Source organism: Aspergillus nomiae, assembly GCF_001204775.2.
Source record: "Aspergillus nomiae NRRL 13137 chromosome Unknown contig00028, whole genome shotgun sequence".
Taxonomy (NCBI): domain Eukaryota; kingdom Fungi; phylum Ascomycota; class Eurotiomycetes; order Eurotiales; family Aspergillaceae; genus Aspergillus; species Aspergillus nomiae.
The window spans coordinates 130924-156655 of record NW_015378083.1 but is presented as its reverse complement, the minus strand read 5'-3'; the positions used below and the strand labels follow the sequence as shown (position 1 = coordinate 156655).

Below are 25732 nucleotides of genomic sequence, written 5' to 3'. Positions count from 1 at the left end.
ATTCCCTCTCTTCTTTCAATTTTTTGCCCAGTACTTTCTCCAAATTTACTCTTGGAAATTGCATTTATGGATCACCCTTCTCGGAGGTTCGAGCGGGGCTTCTGGTTTTGTCATTGGGGCATACGTCCTTACTTCTCCGATTTGTTTGCGTTTCCCGATCCAGGCTTCGCTACGGATGATTGCAATCTGAAATCACAATATTGGTGTCTTCGGGCGCGTCTTACCGTCAATATGAATATTATATAGTCTAAAACCGAAAATCAATTGCTCCTAGGGTATTCATCTAGCTATGTACAGCTGTGTATCATTTCAATAGCAAAAGCTCGAGCATAGGGCGAACTCAATTCGCTTTCGCACGCTGCTCCAGAACCTGTGCCGCAGTCTTCCGTAAATCCACCTTCCGGACTTTTCCACTGCCCGTAATTGGGATTGTTCGATCCACACCCTCTTCGCCAAACACGAACACATACTGCGGAGCCTTATGTCGGCCTAATTTCTCGCGTGTCCACACCCGCAACTCCTCGTCCGATGGTCGCTTGTCCTCGTAACCCAGAGCCAGAGCGATGAAGGCCCCGACCACCTCCCCGTACTTGTTGTCTGGAATGCCGATCACCGATGCAACCTCGATGGCTGGGTGGCTTGCCAGTCGCTCTTCGATTTCTAATGGATAGATGTTTTCTCCACCTGTTTGTAAAGAAACACGTATACGGTCAGTCATGACGGTTACTGTAATGTAGGGGAGGTTTGCGGAACGTTTGCCCACGTACCACGTATGATGATGTCTTTGAACCGTCCGGTAATGGTGCAGCGGCCTTGCGCATCGAATATGGCCTCGTCCCCTGTCTTCAGCACGTGGTGCCGTCAGCGTCGGTGGTTAGGGTTTCGGCTGTCTTGTCGGGGTTGTTCCAGTATCCTTTTGTTAATTGGTAGCCTGCGATGCATAGTTCTCCTCGCTGGCCGACCGGGACGATGCGGCCTTCCACGTCGATGATCTTCGCTTTCGCATGGGGCATCACTTTGCCCACTGTTCTCAATCGGGTTTCGATGGTGTCGGTCGTGACTGCGTTAAAGCATGTAGGTGACGCTTCCGTGAGACCTATTGATATAAGCGTAAATGTTAGTTCGATCCATGTTTATATATGTAGGGATGGTATTGTTTCAACACCCACCGTAGCTGCTCGTGTACTGTGTCATATTCAATTCTTCGAACAACCGTTTCATTAACGGACGGGGAACAGGGGCTCCAGCGATGATTCCAGTGCGTAAATTGCGTGTGTCGAAGTTCGCCGGTTTGGGTAGGCTTAGGATGGCCTCAAACATAGTCGGGACACCGTGGAGAGCAGTACACTTTTCATCTGAGATCGCGTGGAGAACTGCCTTCGGGTCGAAAGTTTCGCTGGGGAAGACGATCTTCGCCCCATGTGTGACAACAGCTAGCATTCCAAGGACGAGGCCGAAGCAATGGAACAGGGGTGGAGGGCAGCAGAGGATATCGAATGATGTGAGGTCCATACGGTCTCCGATAAAGCGGGAGTTGTTTACCAGATTGCTGGAAACATCATAGCATTAGCAACATGCAAGCAATGATTATATGTAGAGATCGACGCTGCATCGGACATGATATGTTAGGGGCACACGTACTGATGCGTCAACATGGCAGCTTTAGGGTTTCCGGTTGAGCCACTGGTGAACTGTAGATTGCAAACATCACCCGGTGTTAATTGCGCCTGTCGATCCAGCAAGGCATTGCTTGAAGTCGATAACCCTCTTTCGATGACATTGTTGTATGTAGGGAAATTGGAGTGTTCACCCCGCAAAATGACGATCTCTTCCAGTGCAGCTGATGATCCTTTCCGCTTGGGATGAGGACCCAGATTTGACAGCACCTCCTCTAAGTTATGACGACCAATGCGAGGCGTCATAAACAGTAATCGGCAATCTAGATATCAAGATAAGCTGTCAGCATGGAAGTTAAATGTCGATCAGCAAAGGCGCAAATACCTGTATGTTCCAGAGCATAGTAGAGCTCCGACGGCGTGTAAGTATTGTTGAGCACCACTAGAATAGCCCCGACCCGCGCTGCTGCAAAGAAAACAGAGATGTATTGTTCACAATTGCCAGCCATAATCCCTATACGATCACCCTTGTGGATACCCATAGCCAATAGGCCTCGGGCCAATCTATCAGCCTCATCGTTCAGGTTGGAATATGTCCATCGGGTTCCTGTCCAAGGAAACACTAGGCACTCGTGTTCTCCATATTGAAGGCTCTGTAATGCAAGTAACTCTCCGAGGGTGATGTCTAGTAGGGGAGGCTGGGTATCGCCGTAAACAATCGAAAGCTGTTCAGTCGCCTTTGGCGGCTGAAAATGTAACAAAGTCTGCTGCAAACGCCGTGTAGCTGCCATGTCGAATGTATTTCTAGTGTCGCAGGGCTGGTCCACAGACTAAGAGTTTCTACGAGAGAGCTAGGTCGGGGGATATGCCGGTTCATAAATACCAAGCGTCCTATTCTAGGCTTTAATATACCTCGGGAGTTAATTGTCTTTGCTTGGATCCTTCTGGGTGTTCCATCAAACGCCTCTTCTCATCTCTCGGCACTCAATACCCAAAGTAGCAATGGAGCATGTACTAACTGGTAAATAGCTCGTTCTTGTCCTTATACTTACCCACCCAGGACCCGTTCCAATCGCCAAGGTTGCTCCAAGACCTAGATCTTACGTTTTTCGACCCGGATTTCACCTATGGGCATTACCACATCGCTTGCAGAACTAAGAGACGAAAAGGTTCCAGGTCTCAGCCATAGCGTTCCTGTCTCCACTGGTGGCGCACCGGTCTGACAGACTGGTGGAGGGTCCCGTTGTAGCCAATCCGGATGTTCCACCATATCTCACCTCAATTTATCAGTTGGGGTAAGATCAGATAACGGCTGTGGACTGAGCTCGGAAATTTTACCATAGCATCCGAGCCGTTGATGAACAAGCACAACTTTTCTACATAACTCAATCTTCATTATTAAAGGTGTCTCACCTGGAATTTGCATTGGGCAATTGACTCATTTTGAAACGTGGCCAGAAAAGCGTGAAATAGAGGGGTTTAGTTATCAGATTAGATTAGTATATTGCCATAAATGGTTGTCAGATCCCGAAAAAAATCTGTAGCACAAATGCCCTCCAAAATGCCTCGGTACAGACGGCAGACGCAGGGCAATATTCATTGGAGCAGGGATATTTGATATTTCCGTCTCATCAATGTGCAGGAGTTAGCCAAGCTAGCCAAGCCAGGACAAGACGCCAGTGCACTCGGCTAATGGTTTTTTGCCGGTTTTCTCTGGTTCCTCGTCAATAAGAGAGCTAAATAAACGAGCAACGGAGAGAAGTAGTCATGAAGACTACGCTTGGCAAGAAAGGTCGATTGATTGAGAGTCAAAGAACTATCGAGATGCCATGAACTATGACGGATATACCCGCCATTGCCTATATTGGTTGAACAAAGCAATATCGGATACTTCCACGGTCAGCTTGGATTCGGCATTAGTTACTCTAAGCTGCAGGGATCGACCATGTCTTTATCTTATTGAGGGTGGTTCCTGACGGGGCATAGCATCCCCTTGAGAGCCGGTTACTCTATTATTATCAACTGCCTTACCCGGCTGCATAGCATGAAAACGCGTGGTTGAGGTATATATAGTATGAATCATCCATGACAAATTTCCTGGAACAGCGGCGCTATGAGGTAATAGCACTTTGTCTTTATTTGCGGAGCTGGAGACTGGTGTATAGTCGAGCGACCACGTATAAACGCTTTCACCATACCAATGAACTGGATCATTATATGGAGCATCTGACAGCCACCCCTGGCATAACCTGTTGTGGAGAATCTTCAGGCAAATATCATGACTAGGGCAGCAGCCTCGGACCCTGTCGGTCGTTGACAGGAATAGCTTTTGCATAAGTGCACAAGTCCAAAGGAGGAAAAGCAAGCCCTATAGCCGCACAGCGAAAACCCTCTTGGAAGATCGACAGATCTAAGAGCACATAATACCCAGGATTAGGTTTCAACTCAGGACCCTGGCCACAGTCGCCAGATGAAGCCTGTGCTAGAATACAATTCGACGAAAGTATTTTCAGCTTGGAGTACTGTCATTAATACAGTACGGTGGATACAATACTAGCGAAAACGGTATGGATCTAATCAGATGATCTAATCAGATAACTCGGCCGATGACCGGAGAGAGTGACTGGTTTACCCCCACTTCGCGACCGACGGTAAGAGAATCGGGGGAGTGATTGGCGCGTCATCCGCGCAGTGTGGTGTCGCTCAAAACTTTTTGCAAATCCTGCACATCACAATCAATACCATTGTAATTACCGCGGTAGCCCGCTCAGTAACCCCCACTTTATCATATTCTGCCCAATGAACTTGTGTGGTGATCCTTTGCGTTCCCACGGATGACGCCGTACGATGGTTCCTGAGTTTGCTGCAGAATGTGGCTTTTTAGCTGCAGTTGCAGGAATATCTTGGTTGCAAATCCTTCCAGCTCCTCTGACTAGCTGTGATTTCCATTTATTTGCACGCGCGCAGGTACACACTCTTGCTGCAGAAGCAAGACGAGTTTCGCTGAGTTCGCAGGTGAGTAGCCGCAGTGACCCCGCACTACTGAAGCAATGGCAGGCAAAATCACGAGCGATGAGGGGTACGGGAGCTCCGCGGACTCAGTCTGCGAAAAGACCCTTTCCTTGAGCAACAGCTCCTCGTCCATAACCATGAACGAAACACTGCCCGTTACCAAGGTTCCAGCCTTGGACACGATCGATCCATACGTTGTCAATAGATCAGCCGAGTGCGCGGTAGCCAGAAGTCCCCCACTTGAGCTATCTTACAGTACGGAATATCAGAACCTCGCCGATGGCATCGTCCAGGGCTATGCGCGTTTCATATCTAGCTTCACCGGCCTCGAGGATGTTGCTTTCTTCGTATCCCGCCACTCGCCCTTCGTGTCGGCCACGCAACAGGCATGCGGAGTCATTTGCGCCTCCGTGTTTTGTTCCGATGTTGCTGAGCAGCAGAGGGGCGAAGAATGCTGCAAAGTGCGCGAAGTAGATACATGCTACTACAACAAGGACGAGATCCAGTTTTCGTTGACCCTAGGATTGAGCGTCGAACCTGAAAATGGCGAGCTACAACCTAGCGTCCAAGAAAATGTTGGTCTTCTCTAAAGATAGCTTGTGCACTTTACTTAGGTAACTGACGCACCTGTAGGTATTCGGCTTGAATATTACATCTACTACGAATGACAGTGTTCTACAAATCGATTTTACCTATCCGACGCAACTCATTCCGGATACGGCAATCTCTCAACTGTTGAAAACGCTCGCCTCACACCTAGCCGACTCGTCTCCATTCCTTAGCCCCGATATATCCCCTCCTGAGCTTTCGATCATTAATTTCCCTCCACTCATGGTGCCCCCATCCAGGGACACAGAACTGAATGAGGCCGCTGCAGCCGAGAGCTCTAGGCCATCCCTTCTTCACGCTGCTTTTGAGGGCTGGGCCCATAGAAAGCCTAATACCATAGCGCTTGACTTCGTACATTCTTTAGCATCTGCAGAAATACCCGCAGGACACAGCATTTTAACTTACGCCGCTCTTAATACTGCAGCCTCGAACTTGGCCATCCATATCAGGACTCTTTTGTCCGGTCACGATCACTCGGCCAATCATGGGCGCATAATCCCTGTATATATGTCGACGTCCCCTGAACTTTATATTTCCTATCTCGGTGTCCTGAAGGCTGGCTGTGCGTTTTCGCCGATCCCTCAAGATGCCCCCGCACAGCGAGTACAAGAGATTCTCCAAGACATTGGCTCTCCCATTATTCTAGGCAATACACCTGAGCCGTTCCCAATGCCGTGGACCACGGAAACTACAGATGCTAAAACAACCACTCACACATGGGTTGACGTCACGGAAGTGTCTAAGTGGAAAGAGCTACGAGGGGACCAGGTCCCCTCAACAGCTATGTCTGAGCCTCTTGACCAACCGGATATAGATGAAAACCAGACTGCTTATCTCCTGTTCACAAGTGGCTCTACTGGAAAACCCAAGGGCGTTCAAGTTAGCCATTTGGCGGTTACCTGCTCCATCGAGTCTCATGCTACAGCCATCCCGCTCCCTGGAGACTCCGTCGGGGACTTCCGTTGGTTCCAGTTCGCGTCTCCCACATTTGATCCATCACTCATGGAAATCTTCGTGACATTGAGCAGTGGTGCTACTCTTTGCTCTGCCTATCGGAGTTTGACATTGACAGACTTGGAAGCAACTGTCAATGAAGCAAAAGCAACTGTGATGATGGCCACCCCCAGCTTGGCCGCACTTCTGCGGCCTTCACGTCTGACAACTCTCCAATCTCTCTGGACTATGGGTGAAAAGCTGAATCGAACAGTCATCGAGAACTTTGCTTCCCAACCAAATACCAATGAGGTGAATGGCTCTTCAGGGCCTTCAACCATGCTGGTTAATGCATATGGTCCCACAGAAGGCGCAATTAACTGCACCTTCCTTGCCCCAGTCGACCGTTCCACTCGTGGTTCAATCATTGGTAAAGCGCTGCCCACGAGTGCAATGTTCATCCTCGATCCGAATACCCATGTCCCAAAGCCGATACCGTCTGGGCTTGCTGGGGAGCTGGCGCTAGGAGGGCCGCAGGTCAGCAAAGGCTATTTGAACCGCCCGGAAGAAACTGCGAAGTCCTTTGTACATAGCCCCGACTTCGGTTATGTCTACCGCACTGGTGATATGGCACGCATTGTTTGGGACGAGACAGGCTCCCAGGTTATTGAGTTCCTTGGCCGTATTACCTCTGATCAGGTAAAGCTCAGTGGTCGCCGCGTGGAACTTGGTGAGATAGAGTCTGTCCTCTCCACTGTGAATGGTATTACCGAGGTTGTGGCCGTAGTGTCGAAGCGGGACATGAATGTGCAAGGCAGCGAACAGATCTTTGCATGTCTAGTAGTGGATAATGCAACCGAAGTAGAAAAGCACGAGATTGTGCGAACCGCGCAAGAGTCGACACAATTGCATCTTGCATCATACATGTGCCCATCGTCGTACGCATTCTTTGACTCTCTACCTAGATCTAGCTCTGGGAAAGTCGACCGCAAAGCCATATCTGCCAAGCTCCAACAGGGTGGTGTGGACTTATTCTCTATCCAGAAACCCAAATCTGAGACGTCCGTTGATGCGCAAGACAACTGGGAGGCTACAGATGAACACACACAACGGGTACAACAACTGGTGGTCAACCTTATTGCAGAAACATCCGACGAAGATGTCACCGCAATCAAGCCCAGATCAGATCTTTACTCGCTAGGCATTGACAGTCTCGGTGCGATGCGGCTCCTACAGAAGCTGCGAGACAATTCCATTGAAGGCTTATCTGTAGGGGATGTACTGCGAGCTGAAACACCTATGGCGCTGGTGTCAATGATTGCGAAGCCTCAGTCAACGGCCAATAGTATCGATTCGAACGGCGCTTCTCTAGCTGATAACTCCGCCGAGCTGCTGAGCCAACAGCTTGCGTCGTTCAGTACCAGAAACCAACCTGTATGTGCGGAGAGGCTCGGTCTAACCTCGGATCAGATCCAGAAAGTCTTACCGACCACGGCAACACAATCTGGTATGTTGACCAGCTTTCTGCGCAGCTCAGCTGATACGTCGTTCAAAACGCGCTCGTATATTTATCATTCCGTCCTTCCCCTTGAGGCTGCAGTCGACCTTGACCGTGTACGGAACGCGTGGGACGTTGTTACTGCGAATTATGACTCTTTCCGAACTGTCTTCTGCTGGCTCGACGACGACATGGCACCATTCGCACAGTGTATACTGGCTGCTGATGCAGTACCAAAGCCAAAGTGGAATGTTTACAACGTCTCTAAGGGCAATTCAGAGAAGGAAACGCTAAACGAGGCTTTACGAGACGCAGAGGAAACTATTAGCTTGAGTACGCCTCCATGGAAGTTGTCTCTGATCACATCCCCTCAAAGAACACTCATAATCTTGAGCATGTTTCATGGAATCTTTGATGGTGGCTCATTGCAACTACTTCTTCAGGACGTGTCTTTGGTTTATGGCAATCAAGCTATGGCGAGCCGAACATTATTGGAGCATATTGTACAACATCACTTTGGCGCTGACCATACAGCAACATCTAAATTCTGGAACGAACATTTGGAGCACTACTCGCCGATTTCTTTTCCTTCCGTCACGCCTTATCGGGCTCCCTCAGTGAAAGCGGCCGATTGCGTGGAAATCACCTCACACATCAGCTACGACCAGTTGAAAAAGCAGTCTAAAACCATCGGCGCAACCCCACTTTCAGTGCTACAGGCAGCTTGGGGCTCTGTCCTCTTGGCCTACACTGGGACCCCAGACCAAGATGTTGTGATGGGCAGCGTAGTTTCTGGGCGGTTGGATCCCGACTCAGAAATATGTATTGGCCCAACCTTTACCACTGTTCCTGTGCGACTCGCTCTGAACCTAATCCCACAGGATGCCACTGGCACTCGGACGAACAGATCTGTCGCCCGTTACCTGTCATCTTTCAATGCCAAGACATTATCTTATCTGCAACCGCGCTTGGGTTCCCTGGTCACAGGAGATGGTCGATTACCATATGACACGCTTGTGGCATATCAGGACTTCAGTGCTGGATCAAGCACCAGTGGGCTTTGGAGCTCAATAGACCACCCGCCAATGGGGAATGACTTTGCTGTGATGATTGAAGTCTGGCCTGGAGCCAATTCATCTTTGACCTTCCGTGCCAGTTTCAATCATGCTCTGCTTGACTCTGAATCAGCTGAGGTCATGCTGAGACAAATGGTTGATATCGTTGCGTTCATACTTGAAACACCAGAAGGAAACTTTTTAGATGCCCCATCCCAGACCCAACTCGAACTGAAGTCGACTTTCAATCCAACATCAATCATTGCTCCAGAGGTGTCAGAGGGCGCGCTAATCCATTCTCGATTTGAAGAACATGCAGAATCACATCCCGAAGACATCGCATTGATATTCAAGGGCGACTTGGATGACGACAGCAACCCATGTAATATATCATGGACCTATGGAGAGCTCAACTCCATAGCCGATGGTCTTGCTGAGAATCTGCTTCAGGTTACCGGTCCGCTGACAAACACTCCTGTTCCCATATGCATTGAGAAAAGCCCGGCCATGTATGTGGCTATTTTGGGAATTCTCAAAGCAGGCGGTGCCTGGTGTCCGATTGACACCCTTTCTCCTGCCCAGCGTCGCCATGACTTGATTGCGCGGACTGGCGCCAAAGTTCTTCTCGTGTCTAGTAACGACGGTGATCAACCCGAAGGGTCCATCCCAGCTGGGGTTGATATCATCGATGTTAGCCGATTCACCGTGAATACCTCTAAGTCAAACAGCATGGGAAGGCCCAGTACTAAGCAAAGAACAAGCCCAGATGGTATGGCATATCTCATCTGGACCAGTGGCACAACAGGTGCACCCAAGGGTGTTCCCATCAAACATTCTGCCGCGGTCTCTTGTATGAAATCTCTTAGCAAGGATATTCCTACAGACGTACAAGGTGGCGTCGTTCGCTGCATGCAGTTCTCACAGTATACCTTCGATGTGTCAATCCAAGACATCTTCTATACCTGGAGTCTTGGAGGAGTTCTCATCTCCGCTACAAGAGAGATAATGTTGGGCTCTTTCTCTAAACTCGCGAACATCACCAAGGCTACTCATGCGCACCTCACTCCGGCATTTTCAGCAGGTGTTCCTAGGAAGAGCTGTGAAACGCTTGAAGTGATTACTATGATTGGTGAGAAGCTGACCCAGCCAGTCGCTGATGATTGGGGCACTGATATGCGCGCCTTCAACACATATGGGCCTGCCGAAGTAACCATTGTTTCCACAATCAGGGAGTTCGGAAATGAGCACAAGAACATCAAAAGCGCCAATATCGGCTGGCCCATGGATACTGTGTCTGTTTTCGTGACAAAGAATCAGCGAATGGTAATGAAAAATGCAGTTGGCGAGTTAGCATTGGGTGGACCCCAGCTTTCCCCTGGCTATCTGAATCAAGAGGACGTCACAAAAGCAAAGTACGTTTGGAACGAGGAAGCCTCACAGACACTCTATTACACCGGTGACTTGGTGCGCATGCTTGCTGATGGCTCTCTTGAGTATCTCAACCGTGTCGATGACCTGGTCAAGCTCGGTGGTATTAGAGTTGAGCTTAGCGAAATCAGTTTCTCCCTTGATGGCTGCCATCCTTCTGTTGAGAATATTGAAACACTCATCCTCAGTCGTTCCGATAGACCTACGAAGGTGGTGGTTGCCTTCCTTTCTGCGCCTGAAGCTGCATCTGCCGATAATGACAAGTTGTTGATACTCAACAGTACGGCACTTGATATAGCTCGTGCTGCCAGTGACAAAGCCCACTCGGTCCTTCCTGATCATATGATCCCGTCTGTGTACTTGGTTGTTAAAAACATTCCAAGAACACCATCTGCCAAGACTGACCGTCGGGCTCTGCAAGCCGCATATGAGGCTATTGACATCGACAGTTGGGAAGGCCAGCTAAACCCTGAAAATACGGATTCTACCAAAGAGGCAGAAAATGACGCAGACGCCACCATAACTTCAAATATAATCGATATGATCGCATCGCTGGCCAGCATCTCATCCTCAATCATTAGCAGGGTTAGTAGACTTGGAAGTCTGGGTATAGATTCAATCCGCGCCATTCGCCTGGCCTCTAGGCTCAAAGAAGCTGGCTGCCAACTGTCTGTTGTCGAAGTACTGAATTGTGTCACCGTACAAGATTTGGTGAGGTTAGCGTCTTCTAGCAAAGCTGCTACGGCCTCCTCAGATACATTTGACCTGGAGAAGTTTAATCTGACATGGCATGTGTTGGCTGCCAAACAGATACAAGAAGATTTCTTCACTGTACGTGCTACCACAATTCAGGAAAGCTTGCTGAGTGAGACAATGGGTACATACGACATGTACTGGAGCAATCATTTCTTCTCACTTGACCCCTCTGTGTCGCTTGACGGACTAAAGCAGGCTTGGCTTGCTGTTTGCCAAAAGACGGAAGCACTAAGGACTGGATACATTCCTGTGGCTGAGGTGGCTAGTACTTGCCATGATAATTTCGACTTTTCTATCCTGCAGCTCATTTACAAGTTGCCTGCCTTGGATTGGGAAGTGCACAGCTGTACTGAAGATGAATGGGTAGCACTGCGTGATCGTCGAATTGAGACAATCATGACAAAGCACCAAAGCAATTATTTCAGCTACCCACCGTGGGCTGTCACTGTTTTCGACAAGGGTAATGAAAGGGTCATGGTTCTTACGATACACCATTCTATCCACGATGGCCCTTCTCTCGGTCTAATCATGGATGATGTGCAATCTGCTTACATGCACAAGCCTCCCTTGAGACATCAGCTTAGCAGTGCGCTTTCCATTGTTCTTCCGAACGAAGTGAAGAGCGCAGAGACCTGCAACTTTTGGCAATCCGAGTTAGAGAGGTTTTCAGAGCTGGACACTCCAGTGTGGCCTGACCTTACTGGCAAAAAGGTAGATCCCGGAGTTGAACAAGAATTCAATCTCATCTCAGAGGAGATTCCATTGACGGAGAAGGTTTCAGAGCTTCAATCAGCTGCGGCTCAACTCGGAGTGTCATCTATTGCTTCTATCATACGAGCAGCATGGGGCTATGTGTCACTTTGCTATCTTGGAATCCCAGCAACCGTTTTTGCAGAAACTCTCTCCGACCGTGTGCTGCACCCAGATCTAGAGGATGCAATTGGCCCATTGATCTCTGTTGTCCCCATACCTTTCCACCCACAGGGAAGCGCGCGCGAATTTCTTGCAGAACAACATCGGATCTCGGTACAATCTTGGAAGCATCGCCATATTCACGCTCGTGACGTGCGAAGGATGCTAAACCGGCCAAGAGGCGAGGCTTTATACCCAGCTGTTTTCAACTTCCATGTGGCAACTGAATCGAAGGGCCCTTCTCAGTCCCAAATCTGGCAGGAGCTAGAAGACCAAATTGGCTTACACGTGGAGCATCCTATGGCCTTCAATGTTTTTCAACGTGCAGACGGCGCTATTGTCTTGGAGGCATCCTCGGATAGCCGCCTGATGAGCCGAGAGCAGCTGTCGCTTTTTGTCCGTCAGGTCGACGGCTTTGTCACTTCTATGTTGGCATTCCCCGACAAACAATTAGCAGACCTGGTGCACCATCTTCCAACAGCCTTGAAGTCTATCTCCACTAGACCTGTTCCCGAGTCTGTTCGTGATTCGGTTCATACCAGTCCAACCTATTGGTTGGAGAAGAATGCCCGCGAACACCCGGAATGGACAGCTGTTGAGGTCGCAAGTGACATAGCTCCTGAAGGAATTGTTAAGGAAGCGTGGACCTACGAGACGCTCAACACTAAGGCGAACCGTGTGGCAGCCTACATTGCCTCCCAAGGGCATAAGAACAGAATGATCGGTGTTTGCTGTGGGCGAAACCTTCCTTCATATCCAATAATCGTTGGCATCTTCAAGTCTGGAAATGGTTATCTTCCGATAGACGAGGGACTTCCAGATGAACGTAAAACATTCTTAACTGAGGATGCTGATTGTCCCATTGTCTTCACCGAGACCCAATTTTCGCAGTCATTCTCCCGAGTCCCTGAAGCCTGTCGTGTCATTTGCATCGACGACTCTGGCTTCCAGGAATTGGTGGAAACAATGCCGACTGAGGACCGGGATTACCAGTCTCATCCAGACGATGTCGCCTATCTTCTTTTTACATCCGGTTCAACTGGCAAACCGAAAGGTGTCATGGTCACTCGGGGCAATCTTTCATCGTTTATCGAGTCATTCGGGGAGTTCTGCATCAAAGCCGCTCCTGGTACACTGACTCTGGGCGGCACTGGTAGGTATCTTGCACAAGCCAGTAGAGCCTTTGATCCTCATCTTCTAGAAATGTTCTTCCCGTGGCGCCAAGGAATGACAACGGCGACTGCTCCTAGAGCTATGATCTTGAATGACATCAAAACAACACTTTCAAAATGGGAGATAACACATGCAAGCTTCGTGCCGTCAATGGTGGATCAATCAGATACACGGCCAGAGGACTGTCCCAAGCTACAATATATGACAGTCGGCGGCGAGAAAATATCCAAGAAGGTATTGGATACATGGGCCGATTCTCACATTGCGCTTGTAAATGCATATGGTCCGACTGAGGTGACAATTGGCTGTACTTTCGCTCATGTTAGGAGGCAGACAAACATGCGGAACATTGGACCACCGTTGAGTGCCTGTGCCTGTCATGTCATGATTCCCGGTACAGATACCTATGCCCTCCGAGGTCAAACTGGAGAGCTGGTCTTTAGTGGCGATCTCGTTGGAAAAGGATACCTTAACAGGCCCGATGCCACTGGATTTGTGACGGGGCCTAATGGAGAGAGAATGTACCGAACTGGTGATATAGGCCGTCTGATGCCAGACGATTCAGTGGAGTATCTGGGCCGTGGTGACGATCAAACCAAAATCCGAGGCCAAAGGTTGGAGCTCGGAGAGGTGTCCGAAGTGCTGCGCTCATCTTCGGCCGTTCCCATTACTGTTGTCACAACAGTTGTCAAACATCCAGGTCTGGCCAGAGCGCAGCTTATATCTTTCATCACACGGTCGGATGCTCGTCGCCACCAGCCGGATGAGAGCGTGGCCTTTGTCCAGTCTGATTTCGCAACCTTGGGCAAGGAACTCCAGGATATCCTCAAAAAGAAGCTGCCAGCATATATGGTTCCTGAGCTTATCCTACCCATAACGTATATCCCGAAGGCACCGATGTCTGGGAAAGCGAGCCTCAAGGAACTGCATGCTCTGTTCACAAACTTACCACTTGCGGCTGTTCTCCAGGGAAATAATGCGATCATTAAAGATGGCAGCGCCGTCAGTCGACCCCTGACTGCTGATGAGGAGGCTGTTGTGGAGGAGGTCTGTACCGTTATATCTACAGACCGTTCCAACATTGGTCCAATGACAAATATCTTTGAGGTTGGCCTAGACAGTCTGAGCGCCATAGGTCTCTCTATCAAACTCAGAAAGATTGGATACCAAGCGACAGTCGCTCTTGTCATGAGCAACCCAGTTATTGAACAACTTGCCCGTCTTCCAAGAAACGCCTCGCCGTTAAATGGACAAGATTCGTTGTCGAATACACGCCAAAGGCTTCTTGACATAGAATCTCAGTACAGAAAAAGCTCCCCTGCTGGAGTCGACCTGTCTCGAGTTGCTTCTGTGCGTCCTTGTCTGCCCCTCCAAGAAGGCTTGGTAGCCCGCTCCATCAATAGCGATGGGGACCAACTCTATGTCAATCATGTTATTCTTCAACTTGGAAAGATCGATGTAGCGCAGTTGATGTCAGCATGGCAAACAGTGGTCAATGACAATGACATCTTGAGAACTGCTTTTGCTCCGTTGGACAAGGAAATGGTCCAGGTAGTCTTCTCTCCTGACTCCAGCCAGCTTCGCTGGACCGAAAAAGAATATCGCACCCTTGAAGAATCGATCGAGAGGTCCAAATTGCAACAGGAGGGAGTCACTCAAGACATCATTTCGAACATCTCCAGCACACCTCCTGTGCGATTCCATCTTGCAAAGAGCTCTGAAACCAAGGAACCACTCGCTCTCTTCATCTCCATCCACCACGCTCTCTACGATGGCGAGTCTTTCTCAATGTTGATGGATGATGTTACTTCTCATTATGCAGAGCACCCAGTTCCAGAGAGAGGTTTACCGTTGACGTTCATTGAACATGTTTATGGTCAAGACTTAGAGAAGGCAAAGAAGCACTGGACTGAGTATCTGTCCGGTTGCCGCCCGACAATTTTCCGCGAAGATCCTAGTGTCATGGAACTTCCAACTTCTGCGCACAAGCAACTTGGTAACAAATTGTCAGCCTTGGAGCGCCGATCAGCGAGTCTCCAAACAACGGTCCCATCCTTGATACAGGCTATATTTGCACTTCTGTTGGCCGATACAGTAGGCGCCTCAGATGTAACATACGGACTTGTGCTCTCTGGTCGCGCTTTATCTGTGCCTGGAGCAGACTCAGTCCTACTTCCCTGCATCACTACAATTCCCAGTCGTCTTGATACGGACGGTATGGACACTGTTACTGACGTAATCGAGGCTGTCCAAAGATCGACTGTCAGGTCGCTTGATTACCAGCATACTTCCCTGAGACATATACAGCGCTGGATAAACTCCCAAACTCCTCTCTTTGATTGCCTCTTCTCCTATATCAGGCTACTGAGCCAGAAAGACATAGTCTGTGGAAGGAGCTTGACAGCCACATGCCTGCTGAATATCCACTTGCAGTTGAAGTCGAGGCAAACCATGCTACTGACACGGTCAATCTACACTGCCTCTTTTCCCCATCGTTTGGCACTCTATATAATGGAGAGGAGTTCCTCGAAAAGATGGATGCTGTACTCGCAAGTGTCGCGTCAGGCGAAAGTGTCTCTTTGGATAGTTTCAATCTTCCTCGAGTGGAAGATTCTGGACCACGTTCATCTGCTATTAAATGGGATGAGACCACATGGTCCAATACAGAAACTGCGATTCAAGGTCTTGTTGCTGCTTTCTGTGGCTTGAGTTTGGCAGATGTCACCAAGGGAGCCTCCTTCTTGAGTCTAGGAATTGACTCTGTTACAGCCATCCAATTCGCACGCAAGCTGCGTGAGTCAGGCCTCAATGCTTCCTCGTCTGATGTCATGCGCTTCTCTTGTGTAGGTGCGTTAGCTAGACACATTGAGCAATCTTCTCTCCCTCAGCCCACAACGAACGGCGAACAGGTTAACGGAACAACGCATATTCCTCTTGATGTTTACCAGAAGCATGTCCGTCTCTTAGGTGATAATGATTCCGTCGAATCCATGTTTGAATGTACACCTCTACAAGCAGGCATGGTCACACAAACACTAGCCTCTTCCGGGCAGGTCTATGTTAATCCTCATCCTATCCGCCTCAACGACTCTGTGGATACTAACAGATTACGGGATGCGGTTCAAGAAATAATCAAGAGAAACGATATCCTGCGTACCTCGTTCCATCTGATAGGGGAGCTTGGTTCTTCTTGGATCGGTGCTGTACATGCACAGCCCCCTCTTGAATGGCAAGAGCTGACTTTACCATCTGACTGTGACGTTCTTTCTGAGGTCAACGCACTCTTCTCCTTTGGAGAGGAGTCCTCCTTTGAGGTTCCCCCAATCCGCTCTGTTCTAGTTAACCAACCTGATGGAAGACTTCTGATCGTCGTCATGCACCATTCTCTATACGACGGTGCTTCCCTGCCATTCTTCTTCGAGGACCTCGCCATTACATACAACGGTGAGCGTCCGTCAGAGAGACCACAGTTCTCAGAAACAGTCAGGCATGTATTGAACGGACAAGATGAGGCCTGCAACTTTTGGGGCCGTAAGCTACAGGATTATGAAGCTGTCGAGCTTCCTCAGCTGCCGTCTTCTGAATCTTTGGATCGCATGTTCCTCACAGACAGTCGTATTGATCTTGACCTGCCGGTTATTATTGACGCCTGCAAAAGGATGGAGGTCACTGTACAAAGCGTGGCTATCTTAGCATACGCCAAGGCCCTCGCACGCCTTATTGGGAAACGTGACATCGCATTTGGACAAGTTCTTGCAGGCCGGTCAGTGCCAGGAACCGAACGTACTTTTGGCCCTCTGTTCAACACTGTAGCTCAAAGAGTGACCTTTGAGCCAAAATTCCTGAGCAATAGGGCTATGGCATTGCGGCTGCAACAACTCACAACTGAAGCACAAGAATATCAGCACGCGCCTCTGAGAGTTGTACAAAACTCTCTGAGAAAGGCTAATACGCTGAAGGCAACTTCGCTCTTCGATACACTCTTCGTCTTCCAGAAGAGCGCAGACTTTGCTGGCAGCATACTTGAGGAGCAACAGATTTGGAAGCCGTACGAAACAAACGACTATGCTGCTCAAGCCGAGTATAAGCTAAACGTGGAAGTTGACCATGGGCAAAAGGGAATTGCAGTCAACGCCAACTGCAACGGGCAATATATGTCACAAATGGCTCTCGATAGCTTCATCAACGATTTCACAACAGCCTTCAAAGATATTATCCAGCACCCAACCAGGTGCGTCACAGTCGTACCTGAGCATCTTGGAGAGCTACCTCTCAGACTGTCCTTGGAAACTCCTGAAGAAAACCTGGCAGAAGACTCCAATGCGCCTCCGCACGAAGCCACCGTTAAATCTGTGCTAGCAGATGTTTCTGGTGTGCCAGTCGACAGCATTAACGCCAGTACTAGCATCTTCAGTATTGGGTTGGACTCCTTGTCGGCAATTCGCATTGCTTCTATCTGTCGATCGAAGGGGCTGAAGGCGGGTGTAGCCGATATTCTGCAAGGCAACACTCTTCGTGGAATCAGTCAACGTATCCGGCCTATAACAGAACAGGCAGTCAAGCCTCAAGGTGCCCTTATCAAGGACTACGATCAAGTTGAGAACACAGTTTTGAAACAGCTGGGCTTGAATAAGGATTCTATTGAAACCATTCTTCCATGTCTCGGTGGTCAGTACTATCACCTCGTGAGCTGGTTGAAGTCTGGACGGAAGCTGTTCGAACCGGCCTGGCCATACTTTACTACGGAACGCGTCAATGCCGAAATGCTTGAAGAAGCATGGTATCAACTTCGTCAAAGGCACCCAATGCTAAGGACTTGCTTCGCAGCTATTTCTTCTTCCGAAGCTGTCCAGGTCGCCATGAAGCACGCTGTGCGTGACGGTGAAACTTTCAAGGTCATTGAGTCCTCTGATTCCATAGAAGAGGCTGCAAAGGCACAGTCAAAGGCAGAGGCTTTAGAGCCTTCTTCACTCTTTGTTCCCCCTGTACGACTACGCCTCATAAAGGCCAGCGACAAAGACGGAATCCTTGTCCTAGTCAACCACGCTGCATACGATGCATGGACAATGCCACTGTTCGTTTCAGAGCTTGGAAAGCTCTACCGCGGTCAGCCATTGGACTCAAACCCTGACTTCCCTTCCTTTGTCGACTACTCAGTTCGTTCTCTCCGTGAAGCTGATGAGAAAGCATACTGGACCTCAGCCCTCGGCTCAGGTACGCGCACCGTCATCAACTCTAAGCAGGAAGCCGGCCAAATCCCAGATCAACTATTCGTCGGAGCTTGGGAAAAGGTCAAGAACGTATCCCATAAGGAAAACACATGCCGCTCCGTCGGCCTGAGTCTCCAAGCAGTGGTCCTTCTGGCTGTTGCTCGCACCCTTGCGCGGGCAACAGGATCAACAAGTCCAACCATGGGTTTATACCAAACCGGTCGCTCCGCCTCATTCCCCAACATTGAAAAGCTCTCCGGGCCTTGTCTGAACGTCAATCCATTCACCATCTCCGACGTCATCTCTGACGAATCGGAGCCCAACCTCCTGGACAAAGCCCGCGCGGTTCAGTCTTCCCTTGCAGAACGCGTCTCGTTCGAGCAAAGCTCACTGCAGGACGTCCTCCGCTGGGTTGATGCTCAACAATCCGGATCGCCATGGTTCAATACCTGGGTCAACCTCCTCTGGATGCAGGGTTCCATTCCATCAGCTAATGATGCCTCGCCAGATGCAGACGTCAACGACAAGGCCGAGGTCTTCTTGCCTCTTCGCATCGGTGTACCCACGGACTTTATTCCCGATGAGCCTCTGCCTGGTCTGGAGGCGACCTCCGTGTCTGCCTTAGATACTTCTCTTCTGCCAGATGAGAACGTATACATCGATATCGGTCCTGACCCGAAGACTGATACCATTGGATTCGGTGTTCGTGTCGAAGGTGGTTGTCTTTCTGAGGAGGAAGTCAATAAACTTGTGTCTGATATCGGGGCTGAGATTGAAGGAATCGTTTCGTCGTTGCAATGATACAGGACAACCAAGCAAAACCAAGACAACTAAAAAAAAAAAGAAAAAAAAAAAAGTATTGATATGAGGCAGGATTCCTCGTCCTGGATACGTTTGCATATTTTTGGCTATATGTGCATTGCTAGATTTTGATTTCTGTTCATTTCATGTTTGTCGATCGTTTGTATATATTCAATTATTTCAATCTATTTTTCGTTCAAAAATTTGGATCCTTTTCAATACAAATAAATAAAGTAGGTGTATATTAGTTCGCTGTTCATATATTCATTCCAGCACATGCAGATTCTATGCACGGTATGTGGCTACAATGCCGTCATAAAAAGTGGATATACATACATACAAATATCGTGAGGCCAAGGGATATCCACAAATACGGCTATATACATATAAGTCGTCATCCTTTATTCAATTCTATCCGTAAGTTTAGTTTCCTTTCGTATCCGAGCGAGAACATCTTTCATCGCCTCCTGCACCAACCACACCGTGACATCTTGGATATCTGTGCCGACTCGCCAGCTACCCAGCACCACGCCCTTGTCAGTTAGGATCTCGTGGGCTCTTTCCCAGCGTCTCCGCCAGAGCTCTTCGCGCTTGTTGGGTAATGGCGCGGGAGGCGCAGATCCAGCAACTGATTGTTGGTCGCTGTCTAGACTGTTTGTACTTGATCTGGCCGGTGAGGGGTTGGTGGCTGTAGATCGGAGGAGGTTGGAAGGAGATGGGAGATACTCTGAGGCGTACTGTAGAGCGGCTGCGGGGTATGATTGTGGTTGTTTTTGGGATGGTTGGCGGCTTGAGCTTGAGTTCGAGGTTGTTGTTGAGGATGTTGCTCCCGTGTTGCTTCGGCGGGGTGGGGGTGGCGGAGGGGGTTGTTTGGACCGCGCGAGTTCTTGGGGTTCGATTGGATCTGTTTCGTTGAATGTTTTGGAGCGGATTGGTAGTGGGTTTGGTGGAGTTGGGGCTTCTGAAGGACGACGCGGCGGTACGGGCGGGATTGGCTTCCGTTTGATGGCCTCTTGCATCTGGGATGAACTGCCCTTTCCTGGCTGGTCTGACATGGCGGAAACGGTACGTAGGGATGATGGCTTGGATGGTTTCGCTGGTGGTAGGCGTCCGTTCGGTGGCTTGGACGTGTCAGCTGGGTATCTTTCAGATCGTCATCGTCGCGGAGGTCGATCAGATCAGCATTATCTAGGCTTATGGCATCAGCAGATCGATGATCTGGTGCTCGAGGGCGGCGAGGAGGTAATGCAGGCCGATTAGTTGCCGTATCGCTGGTATCGATCAGCTGGGGAGTGCTGCGAGTGCGAGATGGATGAGGCTCCAGGTGGTCGATGGACTTCTCAAAGAACTGCTTTTGATCTGATGTGGTGACGTCGCGGATAAAGATGCCCAGGATCCTTCCAGGGTTGGCCAGGGCAACGTCGGTGTAAACTTCGAGGTCTGCCTCGCCGCTGTCACCGACTAGAATGAATCTGCGTGTCGGGAAGTCCCGAAGTAGTTGTTCAAGGGAGCCCTTCTTTCGTTCTGCAGTGGGTTCGAATATCCCTTGAAGCATGCCGCTGTATTGTTTAAGGTGAAAGGAACCAGGAGGCAATCCTGCCAGTTTAAAGTAGCGCTCTAACAACGGATAAAGCTGCCATGGTGAATTGGAGACGTAGTGTATCTGAACCCCCATTTTAACTAAACTAGTATACCACTCCGAGACTCCGTCGACAGTTAGATCGGCCAGTTCACGAATAAAAGTATTCCGAAATATTTCTTTGGCTCCACTTGCGATAGCTGAATGTTTCACTGTGTCGTCTATATCACTGATGAGGCTGACACCGCTCGGTTCGATGACCTCGACCTGTTTCATAGCAGAGAGTTCCTCCGAGGCTAGGACACGGATATGAGTCGGGATAAACGGCAGCGCTGCACGTAAAGTAAAGTGGCCTGACTCGTCAGTCAATACGCTTCTCGACTGGCTCTTCCCATCATTGAAAAAGAACACAGTGACAGGCTGCTGGTTCATGGGATTCGACAAGAAAGGGCGGAGTCTCTCCATAAGGTGAGCATTTGCCACAGACAGCTCATCCATGCTCATTTGAGAAGGTTCGAGCGTCAATGATGTAGTCGTTCTATGTAGAGGTCGTCCAGGGATAGCTTCGCCATCTCGTTCCGAGGCACTAGATTTCCAAGCAGCATCCGCCCTTCCTTCTGCATTTCTGATGATCGATTGCGCCTCCGCATCCACAAGCTCATCATCCCTTTTACCCGATGCCTTTCCTATAGAAGCGGTGTCGGAATCGGGGCCTTCAGTATCAGTCGAATAATTACTCGGCGCCGGTACACCGCTTAGTTTCCTCGCAAGTGCAATCAACAAGCGCTGCTTTCGATTCATCGGCCCGCGATGAGGTGAGTACACCCAGCCTCGCACATCAACCGCGACGATCGCATTTTCATCCTCCAATATCTCTCTTTCAAGTCTCTCCAGCTCCGTCTCCTCGGCCACACCGCGGTATTCATCGAGCGTCGAAGTCGATCCCCGACGCTGTCTGTTGTGGTCTTTGACAAGTCGCCTTGCGTAACTCGGGAAAATCACCATTTCCTCATCTTCGGACCGTGCAATTTCAATATCTGGAAATGCCCCCGGCGTGTTCTTCAAATACTCTTCATCGTATCCACGAGATGGGTTTATCTGCGCCGACCATTGTGCGGCGTACGTCTGACGTAGTTCATTCGCCGCCCTCAGGTACTGGTAGACCTTCTGGCGACGTCCGCCACTAGCACCGCCCCCTGAGCCCCATGAGGATGTCGACGATAAGAACTGTGACATTGGCACTCCTTCTGTCGCACTCGCCGACTTCCCGCCACCAGTGTCCAATCTTCTCAACCGCCGTCTTCTCCCCACAAGAAAATCTAACACCCCCCGTCTACCACTCTGTCGTTTCTGGAGAAGCCTGGCTTGCCGTCGAAGAATCACACGGTATAGGCCTGCCTGGGCTCTATGGCGAAGGGCAGGGATTGTCTCGTGGCGGAAACCCCAGAGACGAGCTTGGGCACGACGGCTCGTGGTAGGCCCGAAGAGCGCACGAAGGAATCGAAAGAGCTTTCCCTGTCTAGCTCCACGGTCCCGAGCGGTGAAACGAGGGAGGGGCAAAGATCGTGAGGGCAGTTGGCGCCTAGCGGGGAAGCTCGGCGGAGCGCGCCAGCGACTGCGAGGAAATATTTTCGGCGCCACGGTCCTGAGCGAAGGTAATGCGATAGAGATATGTAAATACCTCAGGAGAGCTGCAGGGTTTCCAGTCGGCGTTCAGTCGAAGGGGGTCGCGTAAGGTTGAACTTATGTGCCGTCCGGGCAAGGAGTTGAAGTCATCTCGGCCCACAAGGCGTTTTAGCGTAGTGATGTCAGGGTACCACCTTACTAGTGACCGAGTCGTCAACCGACAGTGAGCGAGATATAACAATAAATATGTAACCCTTTGTCAACACGGATGGCAAGCAAAGAGGCTATGAGGACCAAAAAGGGGTGGAAACATTCGATTAACCTTGAGTTTCAAAAGCCGGCGGAAAGGATGTGGAGACCGTTCCAATGCCATAATTGCATCGTACCTTGCCTTAGTCAAAGGTTGTTGGGCTGCTAGATATTATGTGCAATCGATGTTATTGTGTACTCCAAGATTAAATTACTATATAAGATCTATATTCGTGTGCGCGCTATAGAGAAAAAAGCATACATAGCGCTAGAGTCGGAGCGCTTTTGACTTCAATGTCTTGGCCATCCAAGGGATCCCAAGTATAGTATTGATCCATAACCAAATAGCGTCAGAAGGCAGTACGGTTTGAACAAAGTATGATCACAGAGATTCGCCGTCTTCAGCGTAACTGACTGGCTTCACTCGACGGCTTCGACGGACCCCAGTGCTCCTAGTTCGCGTGAGCTTGGGAGGATCCGGCAAAGCATCATTATCTGAAGCAGAAGTCGACGTGCTAGCTGGCGTAGAAGCTTTGCGTTTTCTACTAGCTACCTTCTTTGCGCTAGGGGTACGCTGAGAGGGTTTGGACGCGGGCGTCGAGGCAGGTGTAGTCAAGACAGTACTGGCCACTTCACCATCTTGCTCCAACGATCCCTCTACGCCACCATCGACCTTCTTCGTCTGCCGAGATCGTCGGGGGCTCTGGACGGTTTTAGTACGACTGAGTTTTTTAGGCCGAAGCCATTCCTCCATTGTAGGAGGCCAATAAACCCTTCTCTCCGGACCTCCCATGCCAACCACTTCCTCAGGAATAGTTGGTGCAGGAGGAACATGTCCCTCGAGGTCAACAAACCCCCCGTTCTTTTTGGTAGACTTTCGCGGCGGCTTGAACGGTTTGTTCTCGTCAGTTCGAACATGTGGAATCATGTCATTGAACAAATCGTGACCGGGAAGCTTGAAGGTTCTCATCAGTTCAAACACAGCCTGTTCTTTATCTTTTGCCTCAATCATCAAATCCATCGTGGGGTCGCATGGGGGCAAGGTGGACACGCGATCGCTATGCTTCCGCCGCTGACGATTCGTGATGGCAGAAGGTGTCGGTTCCGAATAGTGCATCTTCTGGGTGATTCCCTTCCTAGTCCAAGTAGCCTTAATTCTATCAAAGAGCCCTATAATGTCCTCAGTCCCTTCACGCACTTGGCTCGAGTCGAAAATGATGTTGTGGTGGTGGAAGTCTAGCACGAGCGGTATATTCAACTCTTCGCATATAGGCAACAGATCATGTACCGACCAGCTAACATCATCATTTTCTAAAACGAGTCGATTCTTGATATCTTGCGAGAGGGGTTGGTAATTTTCCCGGAACCGGTTCAAAGTGGCTTCTTTATCACCAAACACACCACCCATGTGGAGAATCATGACCGCATCCCTATCTTGTTGGGGAGGCAGCTGAAGCAGCTGCAGCATTTCAGAGTGATACTCGAGATCTCGTATCGAACTCTCCACGACCTCGTTTCTAGGAGACCCTAGCTGAGTGAATTGGCCGGGATGCACGCTCACCCTATGACCAAGCTCGGCAATAACCCGTCCGGCTTCTGCGAGAACTTCGGACGCAAAAGGAGCTAATCTGTATCCATACTCCTTGTGGCTGGCAAATGGAAACATCTCACTACTCAGTCGCATGAACTTGATTCCATAGCGGTCATTCCAGCGCAGGATCTTTACAAGATCCCGGGCATTGGCGAGTCCCAGTGCTTCAACGAATGCTTGGCCCCGTGCGATATCAGGTGTCTGGCTCCGGTCCGGGCGGTTCTTCGTCGGATGGGCAGGCTGAGAGGGGTCTAAAAGCGGGTGGCGATTTTCTAAAATAGAGGCGATGCGACAAGTGCGGGAGCAGAAGACAGGAGGGTTTGAGTATCGTAAATATGTATTTAGGCATGCCTACTAACCGTAAGAAATAAAGTCATACGGGAGGGAGACAAAAAAAAATGCAAAGTTGATTAGTGGTTATCACTCACATATCCCAATCTGCCCTTCCAGGGGAGAGGCAGATAACTACTGTTAACAGGAGGGGGCCTCGATAGAGCCTCCTGGAGCTCCTCGGCCTGAACAGGCACATCCTCATCCGATTCGGGATCTGGGGGGACGTCTTCCGGTAATTCTGATGGACGCGCCTGGGCTTGGACAGCATTTTCCTCACTCGGCGAGTTCACGCTGTCCCCACTCTCAAGTTTCACGTCTACAGGCATGTTCGCGACCTGTGATACCCCCACCATGCCACGCGGACCTCCTACTAGGCGCCGGGAATGCAAGGGCGGAGTGAGTGGTGTCGTTGCAAGCTTCAGTGATCTCCGAGGGAAAGAATGCAACAGGTGGTGAACGCGAGATTCGTAATGAGAGCGACAGGAGGTATGGAGGGGAGCAAGAAAGGAGATTGAGCTTGCCACAGGAGCCGGGTAAGTTATCCACCAAGCGGGAGAGTGGCGAACGCGGCGGGAGCGCGCACCAAATTCCTCGACGTCATGGAAACGCGCGGCATGATGACAGGAAAGCGCACGGCCAAAAGTCCTCTGCTGGTGGTAGAGAGGCCGCAAAAACATCCAGCAACGCGCTATGTATTATATGGGAAAAGACAGTAAAGTGAGAGGTCTCTGGCGCGGCGTTGGGACCATGATCCTCCAGAAAGCAGGCAGGATTGAATAGCGAGGGTATGGCGGATGGTAGAATGTAGGGAGCGGGAAGAGCTTCAAGCGGAGAGAAGAGACGCGGTGGAGCGGACGCTAAGGAGCTTTAGGAAGGTCCTCGGCGGGTTTCGTATGGGAAGCACTACCGCTGACCAAACTCCCGCCCTCACAACAGCTTATTCTCTACATTACAATAGGGATGGATATTCATCGCGTCTCGTTATATACGATTCTAGCCACAGTGACTCTCCTTGACTAGTGATGTGTGATCGGAAGTCGAGGCTGTCAGTATTCTACTGTACACCCACAAATTCGACAAATCTATATGCGGCAATGCCCGCCATGAGACCATTACGTACCGTACGGGATTGAAGGCGCACAAAGACATCCAGGTTTCGGTGCGTCAAAAACTAAAAGTGTCCCGAAGAATGGCCTGCCCTTGTTTTGGCATTTTCGTGGGACAACAACATTCCAGGCGGCGCTGAGCATACCTACGTTAGCCACTTAGAGCCAAGGGCAGAGGGACAGGAACATGCCAGAGCTCCAGATCTTGAATATGTTGAACATCTGGTTGGATCATACTGCTTGCG

The 25732-nt window shown here is 50.0% G+C and overlaps 4 protein-coding genes across 4 annotated transcripts; 1 reads left to right on the top strand and 3 right to left on the bottom strand.

Annotated features, from left to right (window-relative positions):
• Positions 1-340: 340 nt before the first annotated feature.
• Positions 341-2407, bottom strand: sidI (putative long-chain-fatty-acid-CoA ligase; the record flags this gene model as incomplete). Its single annotated transcript, XM_015548471.1, has 6 exons — positions 341-684; positions 768-843; positions 963-1096; positions 1170-1549; positions 1642-1939; positions 2002-2407. 6 exons carry the CDS (start codon positions 2405-2407, stop codon positions 341-343), a joined length of 1638 nt encoding a protein of 545 aa, XP_015410519.1.
• A 2259-nt stretch (positions 2408-4666) lies between these two features.
• Positions 4667-19003, top strand: sidC (nonribosomal siderophore peptide synthase SidC; the record flags this gene model as incomplete). Its single annotated transcript, XM_015548470.1, has 3 exons — positions 4667-5203; positions 5262-15207; positions 15426-19003. 3 exons carry the CDS (start codon positions 4667-4669, stop codon positions 19001-19003), a joined length of 14061 nt encoding a protein of 4686 aa, XP_015410517.1.
• A 401-nt stretch (positions 19004-19404) lies between these two features.
• Positions 19405-21818, bottom strand: ANOM_003212 (actin cytoskeleton organization protein App1; the record flags this gene model as incomplete). The annotated part of the gene is made up of 2 exons (XM_015548469.1): positions 19405-19691; positions 19742-21818. 2 exons carry the CDS (start codon positions 21816-21818, stop codon positions 19405-19407), a joined length of 2364 nt encoding a protein of 787 aa, XP_015410488.1.
• Positions 21819-22839: 1021 nt separating this feature from the next.
• Positions 22840-25058, bottom strand: ANOM_003211 (UV-endonuclease UVE-1; the record flags this gene model as incomplete). Its single annotated transcript, XM_015548468.1, has 2 exons — positions 22840-24399; positions 24477-25058. 2 exons carry the CDS (start codon positions 25056-25058, stop codon positions 22840-22842), a joined length of 2142 nt encoding a protein of 713 aa, XP_015410511.1.
• Positions 25059-25732: the final 674 nt, after the last annotated feature.